General features: G+C 49.6%; 1 protein-coding gene across 1 annotated transcript in view; it reads left to right on the top strand.

The window, feature by feature from the left end:
• TPP1 (tripeptidyl peptidase 1) overlaps positions 1–23,974 on the top strand; it is a 56,589-nt gene extending 32,615 nt beyond the window's left edge. The window contains exons 7-13 of the mRNA XM_077299001.1: positions 17,573–17,771; positions 17,856–18,044; positions 20,027–20,099; positions 20,178–20,298; positions 20,378–20,536; positions 21,396–21,530; positions 22,955–23,974. Of these exons, the coding sequence (XP_077155116.1) occupies positions 17,573–17,771; positions 17,856–18,044; positions 20,027–20,099; positions 20,178–20,298; positions 20,378–20,536; positions 21,396–21,530; positions 22,955–23,089 (1,011 nt within the window). The 3' untranslated portion in view covers positions 23,090–23,974. The remainder of the gene's footprint in view (positions 1–17,572; positions 17,772–17,855; positions 18,045–20,026; positions 20,100–20,177; positions 20,299–20,377; positions 20,537–21,395; positions 21,531–22,954) is intronic.
• Positions 23,975–25,792: the final 1,818 nt, after the last annotated feature.

Here is a 25,792-nt window from a genome sequence, read left to right as displayed (position 1 = left end):
ATGGTGCAGAGCACTATATGGCACAGCTATGGGGCAGTAATGGTGCAGAGCACTGTATGGCACAGCTATGGGGCAATAATGGTGCAGAGCACTATATGGCACAGCTATGGGGCAGTAATGGTGCAGAGCACTGTATGGCACAGCTATGGGGCAATAATGGTGCAGAGCACTGTATGGCATAGCTATGGGGCAGTAATGGTGCAGAGCACTATATGGCACAGCTATGGGGCAGTAATGGTGCAGAGCACTGTATGGCACAGCTATGGGGCAGTAATGGTGCAGAGCACTATATGGCACAGCTATGGGGCAGTAATGGTGCAGAGCACTGTATGGCACAGCTATGGGGCAATAATGAACGGTGCAGAGCACTATATGGCACAGCTATGGGGCAATAATGGTGCAGAGCACTGTATGGCACAGCTATGGGGCAGTAATGGTGCAGAGCACTATATGGCACAGCTATGGGGCAGTAATGGTGCAGAGCACTGTATGGCACAGCTATGGGGCAGTAATGGTGCAGAGCACTATATGGCACAGCTATGGGGCAGTAATGGTGCAGAGCACTGTATGGCACAGCTATGGGGCAATAATGAACGGTGCAGAGCACTATATGGCACAGCTATGGGGCAATAATGGTGCAGAGCACTGTATGGCACAGCTATGGGGCAGTAATGGTGCAGAGCACTATATGGCACAGCTATGGGGCAGTAATGGTGCAGAGCACTGTATGGCACAGCTATGGGGCAATAATGGTGCAGAGCACTATATGGCACAGCTATGGGGCAGTAATGGTGCAGAGCACTATATGGCACAGCTATGGGGCAGTAATGGTGCAGAGCACTGTATGGCACAGCTATGGGGCAGTAATGGTGCAGAGCACTATATGGCACAGCTATGGGGCAGTAATGGTGCAGAGCACTATATGGCACAGCTATGGGGCAGTAATGGTGCAGAGCACTATATGGCACAGCTATGGGGCCATAATGAACAGTATGGAGCATCTATTTTTATTTTTGAAATTCACCGGTAGCTGTTGCATTTTCCACCCTAGGCTTATACTCGAGTCAATAAGTTTTCCCAGTTTTTTGTGGCAAAATTAGGGGGGTCGGCTTATACTCGGGTCGGCTTATACTCGAGTATATACGGTATTTTTATTCCTTACGTCCATGGTCTTTCAGCAATTCCGGGTAGATTTTCACAATGAGATGTCCACAAGGGCCCAACCAGGGTCTGTAGTTCCATTGGTCCCATACCAGGCGATACCGACTGTCTCCCAACTTTTGCTTGGCCACAGCTTTTGTATCTCCCGCCAGTATAGTCTGTAGCCCCAGCCCATGCTCCATACCATGACGTAGCATATGTCTCCTGCTCCAGTTGGCAACAACAGACCTTAAAATTGTTCCTTACAACCAGACAATAGATATCACGACCGTAGCACGTGTATCAAGCTTCAGCCAGCAATAACCTATAGTACAGTCTCAACTGGGATTCTCCAGACTTTCTGTGGGTCCAGTGATGGGCAGAGGAGTAGACCTGTATTCCACCCGATGGAGCCATGGCCTGTCCCTGTGAGCGTCTCTTTGCAGGGGGATCCAGATACTTTGTATATCCACTGCTCCCCTACCCACTCTAACATTTTAAGATAATTCTATGATGATTCATCCAATCCTGTGCAAATCGCCTCTGCTGAAAAAAAGAGGACTTAAAGAAGTTGTCCACTACTATAACCTTTTTTTTTTTTTTTTCATAAATCTTGCCATTATGGGCCACTGAAAACATCTACTGTGTTTATTTCAGCAATATGACCTTTTATCATGCTGTAGCAGCACATCTTCAGTGCTGGATCCAGCTCTCATGGGGTTAATCGACAACTTCCTTTCTCCTGAGTTACTGTGCTCTAATACTACAAGTTCCATGATGCATTGCACTGCTACTAAGCCCGAACCTAGCACACCCCCTCCAAAACACCCCCCAACCCCTCCCTCCTCTCCCCCCTCTCGCTTCAGAAAGATTTGTGATGTCATTTCTGTCCGACCCACCACCCTCCATTACACACAGATAGATAGATAATAGATAGATAATAGATAGATAATAGATAGATGGACAGATAGATAGATAATAGATAGATAATAGATAGATAATAGATAGATAGATAGATAGATAGATATGGGATAGATACATAGATAGATAATAGATAGATAATAGATAATAGATAGATAGATAGATAGATAGATAACAAATAGATAGATAATAGATAGATGGATAGATAGATAGATAATAGATAGATAGATAATTGATAGATAGATATGGGATAGATACATAGATAGATAATAGATAGATAGATAACAAATAGATAGATAATAGATGGATAGATAATAGATAGATAGATAGATAATTGATAGATAGATATCGGATAGATACATAGATAGATAATAGATAGATAATAGATAGATGGACAGATAGATAGATAGATAATTGATAGATAGATATGGGATAGATACATAGATAGATAATAGATAGATAATAGATAGATAGATAACAAATAGATAGATAATAGATAGATAGATAATTGATAGATAGATATGGGATAGATACATAGATAGATAATAGATAGATAGATAACAAATAGATAGATAATAGATAGATATGGGATAGACAGACAGACAGATAGATACATAGATAGATAATAGATAGATAATAGATAGATAGATACAGATATATCTATATATGTATGTCTATTTCCATACGTATGTCCATATCCATGTTTCTAAACCCCTTCACCCCTGGAGCTTTTTTCGTTTATCGCTCCCCTTCTTTCCAGAGCCATCATTTTTCCGTCAATACGGCCATGTGATCTTTTGCGGGACAAGTTCTACTTTTGAACGACATCATTGGTTTTACCTTGTCGTGTAGCAGAAAATGTGAAAAAAATTCAAAGTGCAATGAAATGGCAAAAAAGTGCAATCCCACACTTGTTTTTTGCTTGGCTTTTTGGCTCGGTTCCCTAAATGCTAAGGCTGTGTGCACACGTTGTGGATTTGATTGCAGATCCGCAGCGTTTTTTGCCGCACTGAATTGCATCAAATCCACAGTGTAGAGCACAACCAATGTAAGTCTATGGAAGCCGCAGACTTGTGCACATGCTGCGGAAAAAGCCGCACCAAAACCACACCAAGAACTGCATCAAAACCGCACCAAAAACTGTATCAAAACCGCACCAAAACTGCACCAAGAACTGCATCAAAACCGCACCAAGAACTGCATCAAAACCGCACCAAAAACTGTATCAAAACCGCACCAAAACTGCACCAGGTTTTGATGCAGTTTTTGGTGCAGTTTTGATGCAGTTTTTGGTGCAGTTTTGATGCTTTTTTTGGTGCGGTTTATGCGCGGTTTTAGGCTACGTTCACACGATCCTTTTTTCCGTCCTTTTTTTTTCAGGTCCTGTTTTGACAAACCGCAGCTGAAATCCGCACTGATTTTTAGCTGCGGTTTTTGATCCTTTTTCTTCTGCGGATTCCACTGCGGGTTTCCAACTGCAGTTTCCTATTGGGGCTGCTGGAAACCCGCAGCAGAATCCGCAGAAAGAATTGACAGGTACTTCTTTTTTCTGCAGGCAAAACCGCTGCGGATTTGCCTGGGGAAAAAAGGATCGTCGGCACAGCGGGTTTTGTTTTCCATTGGGTTACATTGTACTGTAACCTACATGGAAAAAAGCTGCGGATCCGCAGCAAAAACCGCAGCGTGTGAACATACCCTCAATGCCGTTTTTGGAAATAAGTAAATAAACGGAAAATGTGCATGATTTGAATGGAAACATGCATGAAAAAACGGATTCCAAGGCCGGATTCATCATTTCACAGCTCAGTTTCATACGTTTTTTTTGCCGGATCCGTCGCTGTGCATTTTTTCGCCGGACAGAAAAAAGGTTCCTCTCTATGTGCTTTCCATCCGGCGGAAACAGCTTTTTTGACGGATCCGACAAAAAACGGATGAAACTCTATGAGAAAAAAACGGATCCGACGGGAAAAAATGGATCCGTTTTTTTCAAAACTTGCCGGATTGTGCCTCACGGCAAAAACCTGATGTGTGAAAGCAGCCAAATATATGGATACATATATGTATCTATAGATATATCTATAGATAAATATATCTATAGATAGATATATCCATAGATATATCATAGAAAGGCTGATGTTTCTATAAGGCTACTTTCACACTTGCGTTTTCCGCAATCCGTCTTTTTGGGAAAAAAACGGATCCTGCAAATGTGCTCGCAGGATGCGTTTTTTACCCATAGACTTGTATTAGTGAGGGATCGCGACGGATTGCCACACGTCGCGTTAGTCGTGCAACGGATGCGTCGTGTTTTGGCGGACCGTTGGCACGTCCGTCGCGTCTGCCATTTTCTACCGCGCATGCGCGGCCAAAACTCCGCCCCCTCCTCCCCGGACTTCAGAATGGGCAGCGGATGCGTTGAAAAACTGCATCCGCTGCACACGACGTGCACAAATTTCACAACGTGCGTCGGTACGTCGGCCCAACGCATAGCGATGGACCCGTACCGACGCAAGTGTGAAACAGGCCTTAATGAGCGTTTAATTTAATAAAAAAACAGAAAAAAACGGCGTGGGCTCCCGCGCAATTTTCTGCGCCAGAGGGGGAAAGCCGACGGCCGGGGGCCAATATTTGTAGCCTGCTATGAATATCAGCCCGCAGCTGTCTGCGTAGCCTTTACTGGCTAATAAAATAGGGGGACCCCCCCAAAAAACAACGTGGGGTCCCCCTATATTTTATAGCCAGAAAGGCTATGCAGACAGCTGCGGGCTGATATTACATAGTTACATAGTTATTAAGGTTGAAGGAAGACTGTAAGTCCATCTAGTCCAACCCATAGCCTAACCTAACATGCCCTAACATGTTGATCCAGAAGAAGGCAAAAAAAACCCATGTGGTAAGAGTAAGCTCCACCATGGGGAAAAAATTCCTTCCCGACTCCACATACGGCAATCAGACTAGTTCCCTGGATCAACGCCTTATCAAGGAATCTAGTATATATACGCTGTAACATTATACTTTTCCAGAAAGGTATCCAGTCCCCTCTTAAATTTAATTAATGAATCACTCATTACAACATCATACGGCAGAGAGTTCCATAGTCTCACTGCTCTTACAGTAAAGAATCCGCGTCTGTTATTATGCTTAAACCTTCTTTCCTCCAGACGTAGAGGATGCCCCCTTGTCCCTGTCTCAGGTCTATGATTAAAAAGATCATCAGAAAGGTCTTTGTACTGTCCCCTCATGTATTTATACATTAAAATAAGATCACCCCTTAGTCTTCGTTTTTCCAAACTAAATAGCCCCAAGTGTAATAACCTATCTTGGTATTGCAGACCCCCCAGTCCTCTAATAACCTTGGTCGCTCTTCTCTGCACCCGCTCCAGTTCAGCTATGTCTTTCTTATACACCGGAGACCAGAACTGTGCACAGTATTCTAAGTGTGGTCGCACTAGTGACTTGTATAGAGGTAAAATTATGTTCTCCTCATGAGCATCTATGCCTCTTTTACTGCATCCCATTATTTTATTTGCCTTTGTAGCAGCTGCCTGACACTGGCCACTGAATATGAGTTTGTCATCCACCCATACACCCAGGTCTTTTTCATTGACGGTTTTGCCCAGAGTTTTAGAATTAAGCACATAGTTATACATCATATTACTTCTACCCAAGTGCATGACCTTACATTTATCCCCATTAAAGCTCATTTGCCATTTATCAGCCCAAGCTTCTAGTTTACATAAATCATCCTGTAATATAAAATTGTCCTCCCCTGTATTGATTACCCTGCAGAGTTTAGTGTCATCTGCAAATATTGAAATTCTACTCTGAATGCCCCCTACAAGGTCATTAATAAATATGTTAAAAAGAAGAGGGCCCAATACTGACCCCTGTGGTACCCCACTGCTAACCGCGACCCAGTCCGAGTGTGCTCCATTAATAACCACCCTTTGTTTCCTATCCCTGAGCCAGCTCTCAACCCACTTACACATATTTTCCCCTATCCCCATTACTCTCATTTTATGTAACAACCTTTTGTGTGGCACCGTATCAAAAGCTTTGGAAAAGTCCATATACACTACGTCCACTGGGTTCCCTTGGTCCAGTCCGGAACTTACCTCTTCATAGAAGCTGATCAGATTAGTCTGACATGAACGGTCCCTAGTAAACCCGTGCTGATACTGGGTCATGAGGTTATTCCTCTTCAGATACTCCAGCATAGCATCCCTTAGAATGCCCTCCAGGATTTTACCCACAGTAGAGGTTAAGCTTACTGGCCTATAATTTCCGAGTTCAGTTTTTGTCCCCTTTTTGAATATTGGCACCACATTTGCTATACGCCAGTCCTGTGGTACAGACCCTGTTATTATGGACTCTTTAAAGATTAAAAATAATGGTCTATCAATGACTGTACTTAGTTCCTGCAGTACTCGGGGGTGGATCCCATCCGGGCCCGGAGATTTGTCAATTTTAGTTATTTTTAGACGCCGCCGTACTTCCTGCTGGGTTAAGCAGGTGACATTTAATGGGGAATTTTTGTTATCACTGATCATATTGTCGCCATGGGATTTTCTTTTGTAAATACTGATGAAAAAAAGTCATTTAGCATATTGGCTTTTTCCTCATCCTCATCCACCATTTCCCCCAGACTATTTTTAAGGGGGCCAGCACTATCATTTTTTAGTTTCTTACTATTTATGTAGAATATTTTGGGATTATTTTTGCTCTCTCTGGCAATGAGTCTCTCTGTCTCAATCTTTGCTGCCTTGATTTGCTTTTTACAGAATTTATGTAATTTTCTGTATTTATTTAATGCCTCCTCACTACCTACTTCCTTTAATTCTCTAAATGCTTTCTTTTTGTCCCTTATTGCGCCCCTTACAGCTCTATTTAGCCATATTGGTTTCCTCCTATTTCTAGTATGTTTATTCCCATACGGTATATACTGTGCACAGGTCCTATCCAGGATGCTAATAAACGTCTCCCATTTTCTTTGTGTATTTTTATGTCTCAGGATATCGTCCCAGTTAATTGCACCAAGATCCTCTCTCATCCGTTGGAAATTTGCCCTCCTGAAGTTTAGTGTCCTTGTCACCCCTCTACTACCCATCTTATTAAAGGTTACATGAAAACTTATTATTTTGTGATCACTATTCCCCAAGTGACCCCCAACACTTATAGTTGATATGCGGTCTGGCCTGTTGGTTAATATTAGGTCTAGCAGTGCCCCCTTCTTGTTGGGTCCTGAACCAGTTGTCAGAGGTAATTGTCTCTCATAGTTGTCAGACCCCGATTACCTTTACTGGAACTGCAGGTTTCTGTTCCCCAATCTATTTCAGGGTAGTTGAAGTCCCCCATAATAATGACTTCTCCTTGAGTCGCAGCTTCATCTATTTGCTTTACGAGGATATTCTCCATTGCTTCCATTATTTTTGGAGATTTATAACAAACCCCTATCAGTAATTTATTATTTTTTCCCCCTCCCCTTATCTCCACCCACAGGGACTCTACATTTTCATTAGATTCACCTATATTATCACGCAGGATGGGTTTTAAGGAAGATTTTACATACAGACACACCCCTCCCCCTCGCTTATCTGTACGGTCATTTCTGAACAGGCTATAGCCCTGCAAGTTAACAGCCCAGTCATGGCTCTCATCCAGCCACGTCTCAGATATCCCCACCATGTCATAATTATGCTCCAACAACATTAGTTCTAATTCATCCATTTTGTTGGCGAGGCTTCTGGCATTAGTATACATGCACTTGATGTTACTCTCTGTACCTCTATTCTTTCTTAAATTACTAACTGTTCTTACCCCACCCCCCATGCCACCGCCACCCCCAACTTCCTTATTTGTGCCCAGGTCTCTATCTGCACTATCTTCCCCTCCTATAAAATGAATACCCTCCCCCCCAATCCCTAGTTTAAACACTCCTCCAACCTTCTAACCATTTTCTCCCCCAGCACAGCTGCACCTTCCCCATTGAGGTGCAGCCCGTCCCTAGCGTAGAGCCTGTAGCCCACTGAGAAGTCGGCCCAGTTCTGCAGGAACCCAAACCCCTCCTTCCTACACCAATTCTTGAGCCGCTTACTAACCTCCCTAATCTCCCGTTGCCTCTCTGGCGTGGCACGTGGTACAGGCAGTATTTCGGAAAATACCACGTTGGAGGTCCTTGCTTTCAGCTTGCAGCCTAATTCCCTGAAATCATCTTTAAGGACCTTCCACCTACCTCTAACTTTGTCATTTGTGCCAATGTGCACCATGACCGCTGGGTCCTCACCAGCCCCTCCCAGTAATCTGTCCACCCGATCAGCGATGTGTCGGACTCGAGCGCCAGGTAGGCAGCACACCGTCCGACGATCCCTGTCTTTGTGACAGATTGCCCTATCTGTTCCCCTAATAATTGAGATATTCATAGCCTAGAGAGGGGCCATGGATATTGGTCCCCCCCCCTGCTACAAATACCAGTCCGCAGCCACCCCAGAAATGGCGCATCTGTAAGATGCGCCAATTCCGGCACTGAGGTTGGTTTCACACTTGCGTTTTTGGACGCTGCGTTTTAGCGCTAAAAAACGCATGCGTTTTTTTCCTATACTTAACATTAAATACGCATGCGTTTTTTCGCATGCGTTTTGACGCGTCTTCGGCAACGCATGCGTTTTTGTACGCGCGCGTTCATTTGCAGAAATGCAACCTGTAGTAATTTTTAGCGGCTTTTTTTGCCGCAAAAAAACGCATGCGTTTATTTGCGGCAAAAAAATGCATTGCTGTCTATGTAAACGCATGCGTTTTTATAGAAAAAACCAGAAAAAAACACTGAAACACCACCCACCACCATCAGGGTGATAAAGGGATCCAAACCCTAACCCTATCCCTAACCTCACCCCTAACCGTTTAATGAACATTTTCTGACAGTCATAGTGCCACGATATTTCAGTGCCAAGTATTTCAGTGCCACGTATATAAGTGCCACGTATGTAAGTGCCACGTATATAAGTGCCACGTATGTAAGTGCCACGTATGTAAGTGCCACGTATTTAAGTACCACGTGACACGTATTTCAGTGCCACGTATTTCAGTGCCACGTATTTCAGTGCCACGTATTTCAGTGCCACGGATTTAAGTGCCACCTATGCAAGTGCCACGTATTTCAGTGCCACGGATTTAAATGCCACGGATGCAAGTGCCACCTATGCAAGTGCCACGGATTTCAGTGCCACGGATTTAAGTGCCACGTATGTAAGTGCCACGTGCCACGTATTTCTGTCACGTTTACGGTTAGGGTTAGGGTTGATGTCACCGCTCTATAGGACCCTCAGTGACACACTGACAGGAGGCAATGGCTCCTGCAGTGTATCACTGAGGTTACTAAAGTTCACTGGTCTCACTTTATGGCAAAAAGCTGCGTGGGAACTTTCTCATACAGCATGCCATAAAGTGAGACTAGGGACTATTTTCTCACAGGGGCGTAGGAATACATTGTGGAGGGATACCTTCCTCCCTTCATTGTGTTCCTGGTGCCCCTGGTGAGTGGTTGCGTCAGCTGATGCTCCTGCTCTCCACGGGAGATCGTCGTGGGACACTCGTTTTAATTGGATTTCTGCGGATCAGGGAGTATAGTGTTTGTTTATTATTTTAATATTTTTTACAGATGACACTGGCTTCGGGGATCAAAGTGACAAGTGATGGTGAGTATGTACTCTGTTTTATGTACTGTATGTCTATATGTATGTACTGTATGTAATGTATGTATGTACTGTATGTCTGTATGTATGTCTGTATGTATGTACTGTATGTATGTACTGTATGCGCATGTCGTCGCATGCCGTCGCATGGCGCATGTCGGCGCATGTCGCATGTCGTCGCATGGCGCATGTCGTCGCATGCAGCATGTCGTCGCATGCAGCATGTCGTCGCATGGCGCATGTCCTGTATGTGTTCTATGTATGTATGTACTGTATATGTGGTTTTTTTTTTCTTTTTTTTTTTTTTTTACATTCAACACATTAGCCGGATGATGGGACTACTACTGTCCCATCATTGGCTAATGTGTCACTCACTGTCACTGTAGCAGGCAGAGCCCGATGGGACTTGTAGTCCCATCGGACATGCCTGCACACAGAGACAACGCCGCCGCCACCACCACCGCACAGCCACCTTCAGCACCGGCCGCAGCCGTCGCCACGGCACCGGCCGCCGCGGCGGGGCCGGCCGTCGACGCACCAGCGGCCGCCGACGCACCAGCCGCCGCGGGACCGGCCGCAGCCACGGGATCAGCCGCCGCCGCAGCACATCTCAGCAAGCAGATCCCAGCACCAGACACCTGCAGTGCACAGCCCCGCCCGCCCCCAGCACAGCCCCGCCCCCAGCACAGCACAGTCCCGCCCACAGCCCAGTCACCCTTGAGTGACTGCTGACTGTGCGGCTGGGACACGCCTGTTACTGACGTCACGTCAATTTCCAGAGTCTGGAAATTGACGTGACGTCGGCGGAAATTAGCGGTGGCTGCAGCCTGGGGATCACGTGACCCGGACTCAGCCACCAGCATAGCGCCGCTCACAGGGGAAAAAGGCAACGCAAGGTATTTACACAATTCATCAGGGGCCCCGGGGGGATACATTGGGGGGATAATTGAAAGTAGTGGACAACCCCTTTAACTCTATAGCGCCACCTGTTAGAAGTAGCGATCCTACAAGTCACAATCAACCCTCTAACGAGTCGTGCAATATGACTTAGGATAAAAGCCAAATCAGTATCTCAATTCGCAGACACGGTGTTTCGGGCTGTTGGCCCTCGTCAGTGCGAAGCATGAGAACTGATTTGGCTAAGTGAGAGGCTCTGGACTGGGGTCTAAGGGGTAATGTTTCTCCTTATGGAGAGTGACAGTTCTCATGCTTCACACTGACGAGGGCCAACAGCCCGAAACACCGTGTCTGCGAATTGAGATACTGATTTGGCTTTTATCCTAAGTCATATTGCACGACTCGTTAGAGGGTTGATTGTGACTTGTAGGATCGCTACTTCTAACAGGTGGTGCTATAGAGTTAAGTCCTCTTTTTCTCAGAAGAGGCAATTTGCATATTTAATTTCCCAGAGGAGCATTGCACGGCAAATAAGCCTCCTTACCTTGACAAGCCAGCTGGTATGTCACTCTCCATAAGGAGAAACGTTACCCCTTAGACCCCACTCCAATCCTGTGGACATTCTTCCACAGGATTGGGGGGGAGGTGATCCACCATTGTTTGATTGTTCAAATAATCTGCATATTTACCTACGTTGTGTAGGTTAGTAAACTGTAGTAGGATGGTGCAATACTTAATCAGCAGGCGTTCACAAATTAACATAGAACAAGAATCATTCTACAGTCTCCTGAAACAATGGCTGAATTGATGCCTGTGAGACACTAACAAGAGTAATGGAATGATTGCGTTTACCTTTATCTTATACATAATATCCACCCTGCTCGCCTTCCTCTGCTTACTGTCACTGAACGGAACCATTGATTCCTGAAGCTCAACATTTTCCAGGTGAAATTGGTGCGCTTAAACTGATGAGAAAGCAAATTTCTAATAAAACACAAGAAGTTCGACGTAACCGGTGTTCCGTGCTGGATAAAGTCTGCATCCATTAGGGCCGCATACTCAGCTCTACGTCCATTGGTCCAGTAGTCTTTAGAACAAGACCAGCTCCTTACACACTCCATTCACAGGAGAGAGGTCCGCACTGGATGGATATATACCCCTCCACTCCCAGAAGAGGGGACTGGATATATACCTCTCCGAGGAAAGGGGCCGGATATATACCCCTCCGCTCTCAGGAGAGTGGGCTGCACAGGCCTCATATTCCCCTCCGCTCTCAGGAGAGAGGACTGCGCAGGCTTCATATTCCCCTCCGCTCTCAGGAGAGAGGGCTGCGCAGGCTTCATATTCCCCTCCGCTCTCAGGAGAGAGGGCTGCACAGGCCTCATATTCCCCTCCGCTCTCAGGAGAGAGGACTGCGCAGGCTTCATATTCCCCTCCGCTCTCCGGAGAGAGGACTGCGCAGGCTTCATATTCCCCTCCGCTCTCAGGAGAGAGGGCTGCACAGGCCTCATATTCCCCTCCACTCTCAGGAGAGAGGGCTGCACAGGCTTCATATTCCCCTCCGCTCTCAGGAGAGAGGACTGCGCAGGCTTCATATTCCCCTCCGCTCTCAGGAGAGAGGGCTGCACAGGCCTCATATTCCCCTCCGCTCTCAGGAGAGAGGACTGCACAGGCTTCATATTCCCCTCCGCTCTCAGGAGAGAGGACTGCGCAGGCTTCATATTCCCCTCCGCTCTCAGGAGAGAGGGCTGCACAGGCCTCATATTCCCCTCCGCTCTCCGGAGAGAGGACTGCGCAGGCTTCATATTCCCCTCCGCTCTCAGGAGAGTGGGCTGCACAGGCCTCATATTCCCCTCCGCTCTCCAGAGAGAGGACTGCGCAGGCTTCATATTCCCCTCCGCTCTCAGGAGAGAGGACTGCGCAGGCTTCATATTCCCCTCCGCTCTCAGGAGAGAGGGCTGCACAGGCCTCATATTCCCCTCCGCTCTCCGGAGAGAGGACTGCGCAGGCTTCATATTCCCCTCCGCTCTCAGGAGAGTGGGCTGCACAGGCCTCATATTCCCCTCCGCTCTCAGGAGAGAGGACTGCGCAGGCCTCATATTCCCCTCCGCTCTCAGGAGAGAGGGCTGCGCAGGCTTCATATTCCCCTCCGCTCTCAGGAGAGAGGACTGCGCAGGCTTCATGTTCCCCTCCGCTCTCAGGAGAGAGGGCTGCACAGGCCTCATATTCCCCTCCGCTCTCAGGAGAGAGGGCTGCACAGACCTCATATATTCCCCTCCGCTCTCAGGAGAGAGGGCTGCACAGACCTCATATTCCCCTCCGCTCTCAGGAGAGAGGGCTGCACAGACCTCATATATTCCCCTCCGCTCTCAGGAGAGGAAGCAGCATGGATTGGATATATTCTACTTCCCTCAAGCTTGATCATACGGGCCATTCACCCAAAGAGAATCAGAAAAAAATCCTGTGGCCTTTTCTCTACCCTATAGATTTGCGTTGTCTGCTGCTCCGCACAGTCCTGACCCTGGTGAAGGGAGCACTGGAGTAAGATATGGCCCAGTTTTTTAGGCGCCGGGATCCCAAGCCCTGTCTCCCTCTGCAGTCTCCCATTCTTCGACCGCAGAGGAGCCTGCTCAGCAGAGACTTCGGTCTCAGTGTCTTGCTCAGACTCTTGCTGTTTGTCTAGTTACTGCTGGCTCTCCAGTTACAGCTATAGTAACTAGCAATAGGCGGCAGTACACAGACCTTCCTGGATCTAAATCCCAATATCACTCCACTGAGCATGCTCGTGGTTGGCCGTCAGCTGCTCAGGACCTGTGGTGCGTCCGGATTCGCCCACGAGCAAGGTCCTGTCTGATTGTGCCAATCTATAAAAGACCTTTGGCGCGCCCGTCGGTGCGCTAAGATCATTTACGTTACATGCGTGTGTGGAACACTACGGTGGTGTGGACTAGTTTGCATGTGCTCAGGGCGGGCGTATAGCCTTTAGAATTCCAGCTTCTCCGGAGAGGAGTTTGTGCGTGTGCTCAGGGCGGGCGTATAGCCTTTAAAATTCCGGCACCTCCGGAGAGGAGTTTGTGTGTGTGTGTGCATATGCTGTGCTGTGTCTGTATCCACTACCTGTTACCTTGCCCCTTAGAGGACAGCGCTCACCTGTGAAGTAAAAGGGAATTTCTCATTGCGTCATTTCCATTAGCGTGGCATCTAACTGCGTAATACCGTTTCTACCCCTCTGTGAAGCTGGGTAATTACTTTCTGTTCACATCAGGTGACCTTTAACCCCGTGTGCTTTCTAGATCGCTTGCCGCACGCTTCCACCATTGTTCACTAGCTGCGGTTTTACATCTCCCCACAGTGGACCCCGGGTTGCGATCGCAATATGTCACGGTTCACGGGGAGGATACCTTTATCATCCCCACCACTCACCAATTTGTCATGTGCCAGTGTTGTTTTGTTGCCCCTGGTTCTTTCTGAAAGGGATTTATCTATATCCCACTTTCCAGTTCCGGTTTGGAACTTGCAGCTCTCTGGCGCCCCCTTACCCTTAGGTCGGACAGGGTACTGCACCTAGGATAATTAGTCGCCAGAAAGTCTGCCTTAGTTTGTACTGGCTAATGGGCACAGTGCAGCGAGGGCGATATAACTACTCCCACTCAGGCGGGAACAATAATTATCAACGCCGCCGGCAGCTACAAAGCCTCCCAAATGCACAGGACAAATCCCGCTGCCACCAGCTCCAATTTGTTAATTAACGGGTCCGGAGCTAACCCAAATTAGTAGCGTAATTCTCTTCAGAGGACGTGACTATACGTTACAGAGCAAGGAGTGACAAAGCTAGTAATTTTATATTTTACTCCAAAAAAGGTAGGCAGTGTTTACAGAAGTAAAAATATATTATAAAGACCAGTATTGTATGTACAATACAATTACAAATAAAATGGGTTTAAAGTTGAAAAAACACTTACATTTCATTCAGATCATTTCATCTCCTGGCCAACCATGTGCTCAGGGGACACATCAAGATGCATATCACACATCTGTATTTCAGCTAGGCTCTTGACAAAAGACTTACTCACAACTCAGCAGGGTTAAGATATGACCTCTGGTCGTGACATCACTAAGTGGGCTGAGTTATGAAATGCTCTCCTCTTTTCTCAGAGTTCTGACAAACCATTTTTAGACATAGCTCTCTGTATGAACCTCATATACGGACGACACATTGATCAGGAGGTGCATCATGTCTGGGAGATTCTTTTAAGTGTAAACACTGCGTAGTTACACGACCCTCTTATGGAGAAACCCGCTCCTTGCACTCGTGGACTTTAGCTTTTAGCGATTTCAGGGAGTTATAGATCTCTTGATGGACATCCGGAATATATAATCCTTATATCTCTAGCCCTGATCATTGCTAATATACATAACCTTAAAAGACCAATAGAATCCCATTCTTTCTGTACCAGTTTTAGCCAGTATCAGGTGGGAGGTGGGGTGAGGGGTTTAAGGAAACCTGCTTTCGCAGCTCAAAGTCATAAAAATTCTTGAAGAAGGGGGGAAATGAGGGGTTTAGCATTATAGCCTTCTGCTGGCAGGCACAGGAAACTGCAGCTGAGAGCCCTGTATGTGTAATTGAAGTAATCAGAACTTCTTCCTATTTCCTGACACATTTCATCTTTATTTATGTTTAGTGCAATCCGCCAACCCTAACACATTTATTGGGTGGTGCACGGTAGTAAATGCTTCACAGTCACTAGGAGGTGCCCACGATGATACATGGTAGTAAATGCATCACAGTTATTGGGAGGTGCCCACAATGGCGCACGACAGTAAATTCACCACAGTCAGTAGGGAGGTGCCTACGATTGTGCACAGTAGTACATGCGACAGTCACTGGGAGGTCCTTGCAGCAGTAGATGCCCCACAGTCTGAGAGGTGCCCACGACGACTCACGGCAGTAGATGCGGTACAGTCATTGGGAAGTGCTTGCGCCAGTAGATGCGGTACAGTCATTGGGAGGTGCTCACGATGGTTCACGGCAGTAGATTCGCCACAGTCATTGAGAGGTGCTCACTGCAGTAGATGCGCTACAGTCATTGGGAGGTGCCCATAATGGTTTATGGTTTACGACCGTAAATGCGACAGTCATTGAGAGGTACCCACAATGGCTCGTGACAGTCATTGAGAGTTGCCCACTATGGTACAGTATATGGTAGTACATGCGACAGTCATTGAGAGGTACCCACGATGGCTCGTGGCAGTAGATGTGACAGTAATTTAGAGGTAACACAATGGCTCACGGCAGTAGATGCACCACAGTCATTGATAAGTGCTCACAATGGTTTACAGCAGTAGATGCGCCACAGTCATTGAGATGCTCATGGCAGTAGATGCGCTACAGTCATTGGGAGGTGCCCATAATGGCTCACGACAGTAAATGCGAGTCATTGAGAGGTACCCACAATGGCTCGTGGCAGTAGATGTGACAGTCATTGAGAGATGCCCACTATCGTGCATGGTAGTACATGCGACAGTCATTGAGAGGTACAAGCAATGGCTCATGGCAGTAGATGCGACAGTCATTGGAAGGTGCCCACGATGGGTCACGGCAGTAGATGTGCCACAGTCATTTGAGAGGTGCTCACGATGGCTTGCAGCAGTAGATGCACCACAGTCATCGATAGGCGCTCACAATGGCTCACGACAATAAATGCAACAGTCATTGAGAGGTGCCCACAATGGCTTGTGGCAGTAGATTCAACAGTCATTGGGAGGTGCCCACTACGGAGCATGATAGTACATGTGACAGTCTTTGGGAGATGCCCACAATGGCTCATGGCATTAGATATGCACCACAGCAATTGAGAGGTGCTCACGGCAATAGATGTGCAAGTCATTGGGAGGTGCCCACGATGGCTCGCGGCAGTAGATGCGCCACAGTCATTGAGAGGCGCTCACGATGGTTAACAGCAGTACAGTCATTGACAGCTGCTCACGGCAGTAGATGCGCCACTGTCATTGAGTGGTGCTCATGATGGCTCACGGCAGTAGATGCTCACACATTTCTCCAGATATTTTGTGTAAACTGATGAGTAGAACCCCGCATCTTCTGCAGTGACGCGTGGTTCCCATGTGCATTGGCTGCATCATTCACATGTTTTGATTAGACCCTGACATGGATATTTCTATGGTGTCTGGACACCTGTGTGATAGCATATAGGTCCGGGGTCTGTGCACCCCAGACTAGAGGAACACATGTTACGTCATATGTCTCTGTGGGGAACAGGAGCAGATGATTTCCCAGGATCCGACACAATGATGGTAGGAGGCTGAGTGTGTCCTGCCCTGGTGGTCTCGTGTCTCCCGGGTTCAGGCATATGTCCCCTGGATAATCCTCTGTCAGGATTTTTGAGCTTCCTGTGTGAGAAGATGATGATCTTCTCTTGTGTCCCACAGAGTCAGGACTGGCCTCCGCACATAGATTGGTCTGACCAAAACCTCTTCGCTATCATACGAGGAGACCCTCGTCTGACGTACCCTATAAATGTCCTGTGGGTGATGAACAGAGCGGGAGGAGTGGGGGACACCTCCTTACTAGTAATGAGCGAGTGTACTTGTTGCTCGGGTTTTCCCGAGCACGCTCAGGTGATCTCCAAGTATTTCTTATTGCTTGGAGATATAGTTTTCATCGCCTCAGTTGCATGATTTACGGCTTCCACATACGCTGAATACATGTGAGGAATGCCTGTTTGTTAGGGAATTCCCACATGTATTCAGCGTATCTGGAAGCCATAAATCATGCAACTGAGGCGATGAAAACTATATCTCCGAGCAATAACAAATACTTGGAGATCACCCGAGCGTGCTCGGGAAAACCTGAGCAACAAGTATACTCGCTCATCACTACTTCTTACACATTTGTGGTTTCTTCTCAGTTTCTGGAGCAGTATTTCAGTCCTGCTGACCTCTCCGAGTTTATGAGCCTCTTCGGAAAAAGTTTTGAGCACCGCCGTGAGGTGGATCAGGTGGTCGGACAGCAGGGCGGAGGACGGGCCGGAATAGAGGCCAGCTTGGATGTGGAGTACATCATGAGTATGGGCGCCAACATATCCACCTGGGTGTTCAGTAACCCCGGTAAGTTTTAGGTTTAGGTGCTTCTCTCGAGGTTTTGTGATTCCCTGCTTTGTACACGGGCTCACCAGTGTGACTCCTCCTCAGGCCGCCACGAGTCCCAGGAGCCATTCCTAGACTGGATATTACTGCTGAGTAACATGACCTCTCTCCCCTGGGTCCACACCATCAGCTACGGTGATGATGAAGACAGTCTTTCCCTGGCTTTCATGCAGAGAATCAACGTGGAGTTCATGAAGGCGGCCGCCCGGGGCCTCTCCATCCTGTTTGCATCAGGTAACTAGATACAAGTAGGGTTCACAACTCTCATCATCTGTGGGGCCTCACGGATTGTCCTGGACAGTGGATCATCCATAGACACGGACAGAGAGCAGTAACAAGTAGTGATGAGCGAGTGTACTTGTTGCTCGGGTTTTCCTGAGCACGCTCGGGTGTCCTCCTTTTTTAGTGCTTGGAGATTTAGTTTTCATCCCGGCAGCTGAATGATTTACAGCTACTAGCCAGCTTGATTACATATGGGGATTCCCTCAGCCTGGCTAATAGCTGTAAATCATTCAGCTGCCGGGATGAAAACTAAATCTCCAAGCACTAACTAATACAAATAGGAAAACCCGAGCAACGAGTGCACTCGCTTATCAATAGTAACAAGCCCTGATGTGAGGCCTTGTGCTCGTACCTTGCAGTAATCAGGGCTCCTCCTCGTTGCGATTCCTTCCTTACATCCCCCATACGCTGACACCAGTTTATAGGGCGACAAATGATAACTTTCATGTCATCAATGGGACGTTTATCCAGGGAACTTGTCTGATGCTGGCTACTTGTGTAATAGTTGGCTCCTGCCCCCCATGGTTTCTGCTGTCTTCTCGGGGCCATACATTAGGGTGAGAGGCTGAACACAAGTTGAGGAAAATATTGAAAATCCCTACAATGAGCGAAGTATCGATCAATCTGAAGACGTGGCCATGGGTGAACGTGACACAGAGGCAGGTGGAGTCCCGTCTGTCGTATTGCAGCAGTCCCCCACTCTTGTCTGATGGAGCAGGAATCCAGGGTGTAGCGAGGAGCGGCTGCGCGCTGGCCCCCCTAAGATCCACCATGAGAAGCTTGCACCCTGGCTCAGACTAGTCTCTATTCCCCCATAACTAAACCTTCAGAAGACGTTCTCCAGGAAACACTGAGCATGAGATGGTAATATCCGTCCCACACCAAGAGTCGGGGTCCGGATGGCCGCACGTCCTTACCTTTCCTGCAGAGATCGATGGGAGCGTGTCAGTGCACTTGGAAGAAGCAATTGCACAAAACTGAAACGCCCCCAGTGCACTCCCTGCCTGATTTGCATGTGTTGGGTTTATCATGACTGATGAATGGATCTCAGGAAATGTCTTCGCTCTATTTTGTCAAGACATAAGATTGTGGAAGATTTTTTGAGACCACTTTGACGTTGGTTGATGGGCAGGCATGATTTGGCCAAATTATGTGCAAAGCGTCTCATTTTTTCCTAGTATTCAGAAGTCTTGCTCTTCATATTTCATATATTTCACATCGACATGCTTTAGCACGAGAGAGTGCAACCGTTTTTTGTATAAGATTGTAAATGACAGCGATCACCGCTGGGGCTTTAACACAACCCCTTTATTGCGGTGATATGTGTGAAGCGTGGAAGTGGAGGAACCGAGGCGATCGACGGCTGTACTTGAAACTCCTTCCTCCAGCTCCTGCTTCACAAGGAAACACGACACCTAATTATCAGACGTCCCATCAAATCATGAGTCCATGTAAGAATGGACTGAGGTCACATCGCTCATTTACTCCCAAAGATCCATAAGCCTCGGTCACCCCCGGATGCCAGGACTGGCTCCAGAAGCGAAAATACAAAATACAGACAGTTGGGGCCAGTTCTATGTGCCGGTCTCATACGAGCCATCACTCTTGGGGAACCTTTACCCAGCAAACATTAAGGCAGAGGTCACCAATGCGATTCTGTCAGGATGGAATGGTCGTCACTATGTAGAATCTCCCACAAGTACGATGTGCGCTTAGCTGCCGCCTCCATTATCACCGGACATATGTGCACCAACGGCAATGTCTGCACTGCACCTTCCCCTCGTGTTCTCCTGTGCAGCCAGTCTGGTTCTTCCGTTGTATAAATCCACCTTTCACCACAATGCCTGTAACAATTTTGCTTCTGAAGGACTTCATTCTGCCTCTCTTGTGCCCAACAACTCTTCTTCAGTGACCATTTGCTGCTGATTTTCCAGGTGATGATGGCGCCGGATGCCGACAAGTGTCTAAAGACAAAAACGTGTTCCGCCCGAGCTTCCCGGCCTCCAGGTGAGAGTCCAGATGTACCATGAACCCGGGGGTCCATGCACTGGACATTGGGAGCCTCACAGCTGTGTCTTTCCACAGCCCCTATGTGACCACTGTGGGAGGAACGTCTTTTAAGAACCCATTCCAGGTCACTTATGAGGTGACAGATTACATCAGTGGGGGAGGGTTCAGCAATGTCTTCCCTATGCCCGACTACCAGGTAAGGTGCCATGATGTCCTAGTACCTGCTGGTCAGGACCGAGGAGCTCTGTGGGTCACCCTGCTCGTATATCCCCAAGGTCTCTGCAGTATCACAGTATTTCACGTCCTCAGTGAAGATGCCACCAGAGAGTTACTACAACCGCAGCGGGCGGGCATATCCCGACGTGGCAGCCCTGTCTGACAACTACTGGGTGGTGATGAATCGTGTCCCAATCCCCTGGGTGTCGGGAACCTCTGTAAGTATCCAAAAACAATCTTCCTGTTCATGTTGTAGTCATACATTTGTGATGCGCAAAAAATATAGTCTAGGAGTAAACAGTAAAAAATTGCCCACCAACCTTCGACAACCCACCCAGACCTCCAGCCTCCCTCGTCTAAATCTGTCTTCTCTCCTCCCTTCGTCTCTTCTTTCACTGGCCTCTCCCCCTGGCCTTTTCTCCCCTCTTCTCCTTTGGTCTTTTCTCTCCTGTGGTCTCTTCTCCCCCGGCCATTTTTCTCCTCTCCTCTGGTCTCTCCTACTCCTCCCCCCATCTCTTCCCCTTCCCCCTCCCCCTGGCCTCCTCACCCAGGCCTTTTTCACCCGCTCTCCTCCTCTTCCCTCTTCTCTCCGACCGGCCTCTTCCCTCCTGTCCTCTGGTCTCTTTTCCCGTGGCCTCTTCCCTCTCTTTGCCGTGGCCTCTTCCATTCTCTTTTTCCCTTGGCCTCTTCCCTTCTCTTTTCCCGTGGTCTGTTCCTTTCTCTTTTCCCGTGGCCTCTTCCCTGCTCCTCTCCCGTGGCCTCTTCCCTGCTCCTCTCCCTTTTGTCTCTTCCCTCCTCCTCTCCCTTTTGTCTCTTCCCTCCTCCTCTCCCTTGGCCCGTCCCTTTTTCGCTCCTCTTTTCTCTGGCCTTTTCCCGCCTCTTTCCTCCTCTCTCCGTCTCCTTCTTAGTATCCTCCATCATGCGCCTGCCCTCTTCTCACTCATGTCCCAGTTTCTCCTCTTTCTGGAAAGTTCCTGAATGACGTGTGGTTGGTGTAGATGTGCGCACGACCCATCACCAGCATTCAGAGCGCAGTCTCTTGGCAGTCATCCCTGTACCTTCATTGTCACGTTGCAGGCCTCCACCCCAGTATTCGGTGGGATTCTCGCCCTAATTAATGATCAGCGGATACAGAGAGGTCTCTCCCCTTTGGGTTTTGTGAATCCAGCGCTGTACCGTCTACGTGGGAACGGCACCGATGCCCTATATGATGTAAGTTGTATTCGTGAACCACGTGGTCCAGGCGTCTCATCCACTATGGAATCACCTTTATGATGAGTCATGGAGGATTGTGGTGACGATGACTGCAGCCTGGGCACGACCAGCAAGATCAGATATACGGACATATTCACTGTGCACTAATGACGCTCCAAGACCCACATGTGGCAGCCATCCCAGATGTCCTAGTCTACCTCCGGCACCCCTCTTCTAATGATCCCAGGTGTCCTACTATACCCCCGACCCCTCCGGTACCCCTCTCCTAATGATCCTAGATGTCCTAGTCTACCTCCGGCACCCCTCTCCTAATGATCCCAGGTGTCCTACTATACCCCCGACAACTCCGGTACCCCTCTCCTAATGATCCTAGATGTCCTAGTCTACCTCCGGCACCCCTCTCCTGATGATCCCAGGTGTCCTACTATATCCCCGACAGCTCCGGTACCCCTCTCCTAATGATCCTAGATGTCCTAGTCTACCTCCGGCACCCCTCTCCTAATGATCCCAGGTGTCCTACTATACCCCCGACCCCTCCGGTACCCCTCTCCTAATGATCCTAGATGTCCTAGTCTACCCCCGACCCTTCCAGCACGCTGCCTCTTAATGATCCCAGGTGTCCTAGTCTACCTCCGACACCCCCTTTTCTAATGATCCCAGGTGTCCTTGTCTACCCCGACACCTCCCCCCCCCCCCCCAGTGATCCCAGGTGTCCTAGTCTACCTCCGACCCCTCTGCCACCCCTCCCCTTAATGATCCTAGATGTCCTAGTCTATCCCCCACCGTAATCAATAAACAATACAAAACCCGGCACTCAACTTGATGGTGAGAAGAAATGGCAAATTTATTGTCGGTCACCGACCATTCAGCAGTGGACGCCGCAATGACAGCCCACGTATAGGCTGTAACCTCTCTTCCTTTGTTGGACATTCTACATTATATTGACTAGAGCTCTTCTGGTAGACAGGTCATATAGTCACTTACTTCCAGCATTATCCCAATTTACGTTACTGATGAAGGTCCCGTTGTGAGACCGAAACGTTTTGTTGGATTTGGGATACAATAAATTTGCCATTTCTTCTTACCATCAAACTGAGTGCCGGGTTTTATATTGTTTATTGATTACGGTTTGGGAACCTACCCGTGCACCAGATTTGGTTGTGCACACTTTAATTTAACCACTAGTCTATCCCCCGACCCCTCCGGCACGCTGCCTCTTAATGATCCCAGGTGTCCTAGTATACCCCCGACCCCTCTGGCACCCCCCTCCTAATGATCCTAGATGTCCTAGTCTACCCCCGATCCCTCCGCCACCCCTCCCCTTAATGATCCCAGGTGTCCAAAGCTACCCCCGACCTTCCATCCTGACCTTCCAGCACCCATCCGAATGATCCCCTGACACTTTCTCCTCTCACCCACAGGTCACAGAAGGATGTCACCTCTCTTGTTTTGATGACCAGGTTCTCGCACAAGGATTTTGTGCTGCTCCCAGTTGGGACCCAGTGACTGGTTGGGGGACACCAAACTACCCAGCACTTCTGAAGTCATTACTGTGAAGATCACTTCCACAGCTGAATTCTCCAGATAAAAAGGATCAAGAAAACAAAAGAATATAGTTAGAAATGATGATTGATGATCGTGATGGTGGAGATGCGTCTGGATCCTTCCTCAAGAGATAACAGAAGCCACTGAAACCAGGATCTGTAGATGCAAGAAGAGTAAAAACTGCCCAAGTCACATTTATATTATGCTGCAAAACCATCCAGAGTCAGAACAAGCCCCCCATCGGGTTAGCGCCGTTGGGTTAGCGCCGTTGGGTTAGCCCCATCTTTCTCCACTCTCTGGTTTGTCTCTCTACAATTCCCAACTTTCACCCGGTGACATTATCGCCTTCCTTGTGTACCTCACCCCTTTTCGGCTTCGTTCAGATGAATTTTGTCAGGATTGGATCCACATCGCATATTGGCTGTCACCAGTGGGTGCTCTGTGTCTGGTCCATTGCACCCAACGTTAGTCTGAATGAGGCCTGATAGCACGTCCATCACTCTGGTGGCCCCACGTCGGGTACAGACAGCACCTCACTGATCTGGATTTTCTGGAGAGTTCAGCACTGGAGCTGATGCTTTTGTTTGATCTCAGGGAGTGCAGATTTGCACATTATTATTGGGGTCTTCTCGGTCTGATGATTGTAATTTAGAGACTTTCCTTTCCCCGTCTTCATCCTTGTCTGATCAGGTTCCTGAGGGCCAAGGTACTGACAAAGGTAGGAGCCACAAGTAGGACCAGGCCATCAGGGCTGCATTACTCTGGATCTGTAGATATGGGCCCCCAGTACGACCCTGACATCAGTGCCGCCGCCGTCCTCTCAGAAATGTTCTGGCTGCTGTGACTTTTCTTTTGCTGTTTGGTTTGATTTTAATAAATGATTTTCTTACATGGTTCGGCTGATTATCCTGTAGATAATGTGTCATCAACAGTGGCAGAAGAGGCGGGAGAGCGAGGGGCCGAGGAGGCAGGAGAGCGACGAGGCGGGAGAGCGAGGGGCCGAGGAGGCGGGAGAGCGAGGGGCCGAGGAGGCATGAGAGCGAGGGGCCGACAAAGCAGGAGAGTGAGGGGCCCACTAGGTGGGAGAACGAGGAGGCGGGAGAGCGAGGGGCCCACGAGGCAGGAGAGCGAGGAGGCGGGAGAGCGAGGAGGCAGGAGAGCAAGGGGCCCACGAGGTAGGAGAGCGAGGAGGCGGGAGAGCGAGGGGCCGACGAGGCTGGAGAGCGAGGGGCCGACGAGGCTGGAGAGCGAGGGGCCGACGAGGCTGGAGAGCGAGGGGCTGACGAGGCTGGAGAGCAAGAGGCCAACGAGGCGGGAGAGCGAGGGGCCGACGAGGTAGGAGAGCGAGGAGGCAGGAGAGCGAGGGGCCGACGAGGTAGGAGAGCGAGGAGGCGGGAGAGCGAGGGGCCGACGAGGCTGGAGAGCGAGGGGCTGACGAGGCTGGAGAGCAAGAGGCCAACGAGGCGGGAGAGCGAGGGGCCGACGAGGCGGGAGAGCGAGGAGGCAGGAGAGCGAGGGGCCGACGAGGTAGGAGAGCGAGGAGGCAGGAGAGCGAGGGGCCGACGAGGTAGGAGAGCGAGGGGCCCACAAGGCAGGAGAGCGAGGAGGCGGGAGAGCGAGGAGGCAGGAGAGCAAGGGGCCCACGAGGTAGGAGAGCGAGGAGGCGGGAGAGCGAGGGGCCGACGAGGCTGGAGAGCGAGGGGCCGACGAGGCTGGAGAGCGAGGGGCCGACGAGGCTGGAGAGCGAGGGGCTGACGAGGCTGGAGAGCGAGGGGCTGACGAGGCTGGAGAGCAAGAGGCCAACGAGGCGGGAGAGCGAGGGGCCGACGAGGCGGGAGAGCGAGGAGGCAGGAGAGCGAGGGGCCGACGAGGCTGGAGAGCAAGAGGCCGACGAGGCGGGAGAGCGAGGGGCCGACGAGGCGGGAGAGCGAGGAGGCAGGAGAGCGAGGGGCCGACGAGGCTGGAGAGCAAGAGGCCGACGAGGCGGGAGAGCGAGGGGCCGACGAGGCGGGAGAGCGAGGAGGCAGGAGTGCGAGGGGCCCACGAGGAGGGAGCTTGAGGAGGCGGGAGAGCTAGGGGCCCACAAGGCAGGAGAGCGAGGAGGCGGGAGAGCGAGGAGGCAGGAGAGCAAGGGGCCCACGAGGTAGGAAAGCGAGCGAGGGGCCGACGAGGCGGGAGAGCGAGGAGGCTGACGAGGCTGGAGAGCGAGGGGCCGACGAGGCTGGAGAGCAAGAGGCCGACGAGGCGGGAGAGCGAGGGGCCGACGAGGCGGGAGAGCGAGGAGGCAGGAGAGCGAGGGGCCGACGAGGCTGGAGAGCAAGAGGCCGACGAGGCGAGAGAGCGAGGGGCCGACGAGGCGGGAGAGTGAGGAGGCAGGAGAGCGAGGGGCCCACGAGGAGGGAGCTTGAGGAGGCGGGAGATCGAGGGGCCCACAAGGCAGGAGAGCGAGGAGGCGGGAGAGCGAGGAGGCAGGAGAGCAAGGGGCCCACGAGGTAGGAAAGCGAGGAGGCGGGAGAGCGAGGGGCCGACGAGGCTGGAGAGCGAGGGGCTGACGAGGCTGGAGAGCGAGGGGCTGACGAGGCTGGAGAGCGAGGGGCCGACGAGGCGGGAGAGCGAGGGGCCGACGAGGCTGGAGAGCGAGGGGCCGACGAGGCGGGAGAGCGAGGGGCCGACGAGGCGGGAGAGCGAGGAGGCAGGAGAGCGAGGGGCCAACG

This window comes from Ranitomeya variabilis, chromosome 3 (genome assembly GCF_051348905.1).
Source record: "Ranitomeya variabilis isolate aRanVar5 chromosome 3, aRanVar5.hap1, whole genome shotgun sequence".
NCBI lineage: Eukaryota > Metazoa > Chordata > Amphibia > Anura > Dendrobatidae > Ranitomeya > Ranitomeya variabilis.
This window is presented reverse-complemented; position numbering and strand designations above follow the sequence as displayed.